This window comes from Carcharodon carcharias, chromosome 24, assembly GCF_017639515.1.
Source record: "Carcharodon carcharias isolate sCarCar2 chromosome 24, sCarCar2.pri, whole genome shotgun sequence".
NCBI classification, from domain to species: domain Eukaryota; kingdom Metazoa; phylum Chordata; class Chondrichthyes; order Lamniformes; family Lamnidae; genus Carcharodon; species Carcharodon carcharias.
In genome coordinates, this window is record NC_054490.1 from 184,501 (window position 1) to 193,089 (window position 8,589).

Consider the following 8,589-nt stretch of genomic DNA (forward strand, 5'->3'; position numbering starts at 1 on the left):
CTATCTCTGTAAACTCCTCCAGCCCCTACAACCCTCCCTATCTCTGTAACCTCCTCCAGCCCCTACAACCCTCCCTACCTCTGTAAACTCCTCCAGCCCCTACAACCCTCCCTACCTCTGTAAACTCCTCCAGCCCCTACAACCCTCCCTATCTCTGTAACCTCCTCCAGCCCCTGCAACCCTCCCTACCTCTGAAAACTCCTCCAGCTCCTACAACCCTCCCTACCTCTGTAACCTCCTCCAGCCCCTACAACCCTCACAACATCTGTAACCTCCTCCAGCCCCTACACCCCTCCCTATCTCTGTCACCTCCTCCAGCCCCTACAACCCTCCCTATCTCTGTAACCGCCTCCACTCCCTACAACCCTCCTTATCTCTGTAACCTCCTCCAGCCCCCTATACCCCTATCTCTGTAACCTCCTCCAGCCCCCTATACCCCTATCTCTGTAACCTCCTCCAGCCCCTACACCCCTCCCTATCTTTGTCATCTCCTCCAGCCCCTACACCCCTCCCTATCTCTGTAACCTCCTCCAGCTCCTACAACCCTCACTAACTCTGTAACCTCGTCTAGACCCTACAACCCTCCCTATCACTGGAACCTCCTCCAGCCCCTATGGCCCTCCCTATCTCTGTAACCCCATCCAGCCCCTACAACCCTCCCTATCTCTGTAACCTCCTCCAGCCCCTACAAATCTCCCCATCTCTGTAACATCCTCCAGCCCCTACAACCCTCCCTATCTCTGTAACCTCCTCCAGCCCCCTATTCCCCTATCTCTGTAACCTCCTCCAGCCCCCTATACCCCTATCTATGTAACCTCCTCCAGCCCCTACAAACCTCCCTATCTCTGTAACCTCCTCCAGTCCCTACAAACCTCCCTATCTCTGTAACCTCCTCCAGTCCCTACAAACCTCCCTATCTCTGTAACCTCCTCCAGCCCCTACAACCCTCCCTATCTCTGTAACCTCCTCCAGTCCCTACCACCCTCCCTATCTCTGTAACCTCCTCCAGCCCCTACAACGCTCACTATCTCTGTAACCTCCTCCAGACCCTACAACTCTCCCTATCTCTGTAACCTCCTCCAGCCCCTACAACCCTCCCTATCTCTGTAACCTCCTCCAGCCCCTACAACCCTCCCTACCTCTGTAACCTCCTCCAACCCCCACAACCCTCCCTACCTCTGTAACCTCCTCCAGCCCCTACAACCCTCCCTATCTCTGTAACCTCCTCCAGCCCCTACAACCCTCCCTACCTCTGTAACTTCCTCCAGCCCCTACAACCCTCCCTACCTCTGTAACCTCCTCCAGTCCCTACAACTCTCCCTACCTCTGTAACCTCCTCCAGCCCCTACACCCCTCCAGCCCCTACACCCCTCCCTATCTCTGTAACCTCCTCCAGCCCCACAACCCTCCCTATCTCTGTAACCTCCTCCAGCCCTTACACCCCTCCCTATCTCTGTAACCACCTCCAGCCGCTACACCCCTCCCTATCTCTGTAACCACCTCCAGCCGCTACACCCCTCCCTATCTCTGTAACCACCTCCAGCCGCTACACCCCTCCCTATCTCTGTAACCTCCTACAACCCTCCCTATCTCTGTAACCTCCTCCAGCCCCTACAACCCTCCCGATCTCTGTAACCTCCTCCAGCCCCTACACCCCAACCTACCTCTGTAACCTCCTCCAGCCCCTACTACCCTCCCGATCTCTGTAACCTCCTCCAGCCCCTACACCTCTCCCTATCTCTGTCACCTCCTCCAGCCCCTCCACCCCTACCTATCTCTGTAACCTCCTCCAGCACCAACCCTCCCTATCTCTGTAACCTCCTCCAGCCCCCTATACCATGTCTGTAACCTCCTCCAGCCCCCATACCCCTATCTCTATAACCTCCTCCAGCCCCCTATATGCCTATCTCTGTAACCTCCTCCAGCCCCTACACCCCCTCCCTATCTCTGTAACCTCCTCCAGCTCCTACGACCCTCCCTATATCTGTAACCCTCCTACGACCCTCCGAGATCTCTGCGCTCCTCCGGTTCTGGCCTCTTGACCATCCCCCCGATTTTAATCGCTCCACCATTGGCGGCCGTGCCTTCAGCTGCCTGTGTGGAGGGGGGGCCTGAGCTCTGGGATTCCCTGACCCTCTCCACAATAGCTTATGTTTATCCAGCACATTCAACGTAATAAAACATCCAAGCAATTTCCAGAAACAATTTGCAATTAAAATTGGCCTCCAAGCCACACAAGGAGTCAGCTGGCCAAACTCTCAGTCAAAGAGACAGGTTTTAAGGAGCATCTCAAAGGAGGAGAGAGAGAGAGAGATGGGTTTGGGGATGGAATTACAGAGCTTAGGACTGAGGGAACTGGTTTTTTGGGTCCATAATCTGAGTCACAAGAGTAATGTCACACTGCTGATACACTGAGGGACACACTGTGGGGGTAATGTAGAGGGAGATCTACACTGTATCTAACCCGTGCTGTACCTTCCCTGGGAGCGCTCGATGCTGACACTGGGTATAAAGTGGGAGGGACACACACTGTCAGGGTAACGTAGAGGGAGATCTACACTGTATCTAACCCATGCTGTACCTGCCCTGGGAGCGCTCGATGCTGACACTGGGTATAAAGTGGGGGAGACACACTGTCAGGGTAATGTAGAGGGAGATCTACACTGTATCTAACCCGTGCTGTACCTACCCTGGGAGCACTCGATGCTGACACTGGGTATAAAGTGGGAGAGGGACACACACTGTCAGGGTAATGTAGAGGGAGATCTACACTGTATCTAACCCATGCTGGACCTGTCCTGGGAGCGCTCGATGCTGACACTGGGTATTACTGGTGAACACTACCAGAGACAGACACAATGAACGTCACTTTTTAATTAAAAAAAAAACACAAACATTTATTGCACAAAAGGAAAATTAAATTAAAAAAGATTCAGTAATAACTAAATGTAACGGGTCAGCCTATCATTGTGGGCGATCAGGTGTCTGCTGCCCTTCAGCACCCCCCTGTACCTTTATCCTCTCGGTGGGGGGGTGGGGGGGGGACTTCACCTCTTCACCCCCCGCCGCTGGCATCTGCTGCAGTGCCAAAGGAGCTGGCACGACCCAGAAGGCGGAGGGGGGGCTTTAAAATGAGGCAGGTGGAGAGGCAGCAGAAAAGGAGGGAGCGATGGGGGGGGGGGGGGGGGGGGGGGGGGGGTGGCGGAAGGGAGGAGTGACAGGGGGCTGGGGCTGACAGTCTCCTGCTCCTCCAGACTCGCTGATCGAATGGTTCTAGCGTAGGCTGCTGCTGCTGCTGGGCTGGGAGCTGCTCAGCCCCGGGTGCTCAGGACTGTGACGGTTCTACAACACAGAAAAGGAAAATTCAAACAGAGGCGCCCGTCCACCATTGAGGGCCCCAGGCGCAAATCCCCCTCGTTAACCCACCCCCAGTCACTGATGGACTGACCCAGATCCCACGCCCCCACCCCAGTCACTGATGGACTGACCCAGCTCCCCTGCCCCTTCACTAATGGACTGACCCAGCTCCCCTGCCCCTTCACTAATGGACTGACCCAGCTCCCCTGCCCCTTCACTAATGGACTGACCCAGCTCCCCTGCCCCTTCACTAATGGACTGACCCAGCTCCCCTGCCCCTTCACTAATGGACTGACCCAGCTCCCCTGCCCCTTCACTAATGGACTGACCCAGCTCCCCTGCCCCTTCACTAATGGACTGACCCAGCTCCCCTGCCCCTTCACTAATGGACTGACCCAGCTCCCCTGCCCCTTCACTAATGGACTGACCCAGCTCCCCTGCCCCTTCACTAATGGACTGACCCAGCTCCCCTGCCCCTTCACTAATGGACTGACCCAGCTCCCCTGCCCCTTCACTAATGGACTGACCCAGCTCCCCTGCCCCTTCACCAATGGACTGACCCAGCTCCCCAGCCCCTTCACCAATGGACTGACCCAGCTCCCCTGCCCCTTCACCAATGGACTGACCCAGCTCCCCTGCCCCTTCACCAATGGACTGACCCAGCTCCCCCCGACCACCCCCCTCCCAAGTCACTAATGGACTGACCCAGCTTCCCCACCCCCCCCCCGCCCCAGCCCCAAGTCATTAATGGACTGACCCAGCTCCCCTCAACCACCCCCCCCTCCCAAGTCACTAATGGACTGACCCAGCTACCCCCCACCAGTTACTGATGGACTGACCCAGCTCCCCCCACCCAGTCACTGATGGACTGACCTAGCTCCCCCCCCCAGTCACTGATGGACTGACCCAGCTCCTCACACCCCCCCCCACACCCAGTCACTGATGGACTGTCCCAGCTCCCCACCATCACTGATGGACTGACCCAGCACCCCCCCCCACCCCACCACCAAGTCACTGACGGACTGACCCAGCTCCCACCACCCAGTCACTGATGGACTGACCCAGCTCCCCACCCCACACAGTCACTGATGGAGTGACCCACAACCCCCCAGTCACTGATGGACTGACCCAGCTCCCCACCCCACCCCACCCAGTCACTAATGGAGTGACCCACTCCCCCCACAGTCACTGATGGACTGACCCAGTTCCCCACCCCACCCAGTCACTAATGGAGTGACCCACTCCCCCCACAGTCACTGATGGACTGACCCAGTTTACACCGCCACCACCCCCCCCACCCCTGACTGACCCAGCTCCCCCCACCCAGTCACTGATGGACTGACCCAGCTCCCCCCACCCAGTCACTGATGGACTGACCGAGCTCCCCCCACCCAGTCACTGATGGACTGACCCAGCTCCCCTGGCCCTTCACTAATTGACTGACCCAGCTTCCCCTCCCACAGTCACTGATGGGCTTAACAATCCCCCTCCCTCCAGTCACTAATGGACTGACCCAGCATCCTCCCACCCCACCCCCAAGTCACTGATGGACTGACCCAGCTTCCCCACCAGTCACTGATGGATTAACCCAGCTCCGCCCATCACTGATGGACTGACCCAGCTCCACCCCCCCCAGTCACTGATGGACTGGCCCAGCTCCTCCCACCCAGTCACTGATGGACTGGCCCACTCCCCCTCCAAGTCACTAATGGACGGACCCAGCTCCCCCACCACCACCCCCCCCGTCACTGATGGACTGACCCAGCTCCTCACCCCACCCAGTCACTAATGGAGTGACCCACTCCCCGCCACCCTCAAGTCACTGATGGACTGACCCAGCTCCCCACCCAGTCACTGATGGAGTGACCCACAACCCCCCAGTCACTGATGGACTGACCCAGCTCCCCACCCCACCCTGTCACTGATGGAGTGACCCACAACCCCCCAGTCACTGATGGACTGACCCAGCTCCCCACCCCACCCTGTCACTGATGGAGTGACCCACAACCGCCCCCCATCACTGATGGACTGACCCAGCTCCCCACCCCACCCAGTCACTGATGGAGTGACCCACAACCCCCCAGTCACTGATGGACTGACCCAGCTCCCCACCCCACCCCACCCAGTCACTAATGGAGTGACCCACTCCCCCCACAGTCACTGATGGACTGACCCAGCTCCCCACCCCACACCACCCAGTCACTAATGGAGTGACCCACTCCCCCCACAATCACTGATGGACTGACCCAGTTTACACCGCCAACACCCCCCCACCCCCCCCCAACCCCCAGTCGCTGATGGACTGACCCAGCTTCCCCCACAGTCGCTAATGGACTGACCCAGCTTCCCCCCCCAGTCACTAATGGACTGACCGTCAACCTCACCTTTTTCTTTTTCTTCTCTTTCTTTTTCTTCTTCCGATCGGGATCATCATCCTTTTTCTTCTTCTTCTTCTTATGATCAGAGTCGGAGGGTGTTTCTGCAGCGAGGGGTGGGGAGGGGCGGAAATGAATAAGGACCACCCAGTGGTGAAGGAGCCGAGTCCTCCTGTATCTCACAATCCAATCCCCACTAACTGGGACAGGGACGACTCCTCCTGTATCCCACAATCCAATCCCCACTAACTGGGACAGGGACGACTCCTCCTGTATCCCACAATCCAATCCCCACTAACTGGGACAGGGATGACTCCTCCTGTATCCCACAATCCCACTAACTGGGACAGGGACGACTCCTCCTGTATCCCACAATCCAATCCCCACTAACTGGGACAGGGACGACTCCTCCTGTATCCCACAATCCCACTAACTGGGACAGGGACGACTCCTCCTGTATCCCACAATCCAATCCCCACTAACTGGGACAGGGACGACTCCTCCTGTATCCCACAATCCAATCCCCACTAACTGGGACAGGGACGACTCCTCCTGTATCCCACAATCCATTCCCCACTAACTGGGACAGGGATGACTCCTCCTGTATCCCACAATCCCCACTAACTGGGACAGGGACGACTCCTCCTGTATCCCACAATCCATTCCCCACTAACTGGGACAGGGATGACTCCTCCTGTATCCCACAATCCCCACTAAGTGGGACAGGGACGACTCCTCCTGTATCCCACAATCCAATCCCCACTAACTGGGACAGGGACGACTCCTCCTGTATCCCACAATCCCACTAACTGGGACAGGGACGACTCCTCCTGTATCCCACAATCCATTCCCCACTAACTGGGACAGGGATGACTCCTCCTGTATCCCACAATCCAATCCCCACTAAGTGGGACAGGGACGACTCCTCCTGTATCCCACAATCCAATCCCCACTAACTGGGACAGGGACGACTCCTCCTGTATCCCACAATCCCACTAACTGGGACAGGGACGACTCCTCCTGTATCCCACAATCCAATCCCCACTAACTGGGACAGGGACGACTCCTCCTGTATCTCACAATCCATTCCCCACTAAGTGGGACAGGGATGACTCCTCCTGTATCCCACAATCCCCACTAAGTGGGACAGGGACGACTCCTCCTGTATCCCACAATCCAATCCCCACTAACTGGGACAGGGACGACTCCTCCTGTATCCCACAATCCCACTAACTGGGACAGGGACGACTCCTCCTGTATCCCACAATCCATTCCCCACTAACTGGGACAGGGATGACTCCTCCTGTATCCCACAATCCAATCCCCACTAAGTGGGACAGGGACGACTCCTCCTGTATCCCACAATCCAATCCCCACTAACTGGGACAGGGACGACTCCCCCTGTATCCCACAATCCATTCCCCACTAACTGGGACAGGGACGACTCCTCCTGTATCCCACAATCCATTCCCCACTAACTGGGACAGGGACGACTCCTCCTGTATCCCACAATCCCACTAACTGGGACAGGGACGACTCCTCCTGTATCCCACAATCCAATCCCCACTAACTGGGACAGGGACGACTCCTCCTGTATCCCACAATCCCACTAACTGGGACAGGGACGACTCCTCCTGTATCCCACAATCCAATCCCCACTAACTGGGACAGGGACGACTCCTCCTGTATCCCACAATCCATTCCCCACTAACTGGGACAGGGACGACTCCTCCTGTATCCCACAATCCAATCCCCACTAACTGGGACAGGGACGACTCCTCCTGTATCCCACAATCCAATCCCCACTAACTGGGACAGGGATGACTCCTCCTGTATCCCACAATCCCCACTAAGTGGGACAGGGACGACTCCTCCTGTATCCCACAATCCAATCCCCACTAACTGGGACAGGGACGACTCCTCCTGTATCCCACAATCCCACTAACTGGGACAGGGACGACTCCTCCTGTATCCCACAATCCATTCCCCACTAACTGGGACAGGGATGACTCCTCCTGTATCCCACAATCCAATCCCCACTAAGTGGGACAGGGACGACTCCTCCTGTATCCCACAATCCAATCCCCACTAACTGGGACAGGGACGACTCCTCCTGTATCCCACAATCCATTCCCCACTAACTGGGACAGGGATGACTCCTCCTGTATCCCACAATCCAATCCCCACTAACTGGGACAGGGACGACTCCTCCTGTATCCCACAATCCATTCCCCACTAACTGGGACAGGGACGACTCCTCCTGTATCCCACAATCCCACTAACTGGGACAGGGACGACTCCTCCTGTATCCCACAATCCAATCCCCACTAACTGGGACAGGGACGACTCCTCCTGTATCCCACAATCCCACTAACTGGGACAGGGACGACTCCTCCTGTATCCCACAATCCAATCCCCACTAACTGGGACAGGGACGACTCCTCCTGTATCCCACAATCCATTCCCCACTAACTGGGACAGGGACGACTCCTCCTGTATCCCACAATCCAATCCCCACTAACTGGGACAGGGACGACTCCTCCTGTATCCCACAATCCATTCCCCACTAACTGGGACAGGGACGACTCCTCCTGTATCCCACAATCCAATCCCCACTAACTGGGACAGGGACGACTCCTCCTGTATCCCACAATCCATTCCCCACTAAGTGGGACAGGGATGAGTCCTCCTGTATCCCACAATCCAATCCCCACTAACTGGGACAGGGACGACTCCTCCTGTATCCCACAATCCATTCCCCACTAACTGGGACAGGGACGACTCCTCCTGTATCCCACAATCCATTCCCCACTAAGTGGGACAGGGATGAGTCCTCCTGTATCCCACAATCCAATCC

General features: G+C 56.9%; 1 protein-coding gene across 1 annotated transcript in view; it reads right to left on the minus strand.

The window, feature by feature from the left end:
- Positions 1-3,177: 3,177 nt before the first annotated feature.
- LOC121269315 (mediator of RNA polymerase II transcription subunit 19-like) overlaps positions 3,178-8,589 on the minus strand; it is a 16,507-nt gene continuing 11,095 nt past the window's right edge. Inside the window, exons 5-6 of the mRNA XM_041173856.1 lie at positions 5,742-5,836; positions 3,178-3,342 (exon numbers count right to left, since the gene is read on the minus strand). Of these exons, the coding sequence (XP_041029790.1) occupies positions 3,274-3,342; positions 5,742-5,836 (164 nt within the window). The 3' untranslated portion in view covers positions 3,178-3,273. The remainder of the gene's footprint in view (positions 3,343-5,741; positions 5,837-8,589) is intronic.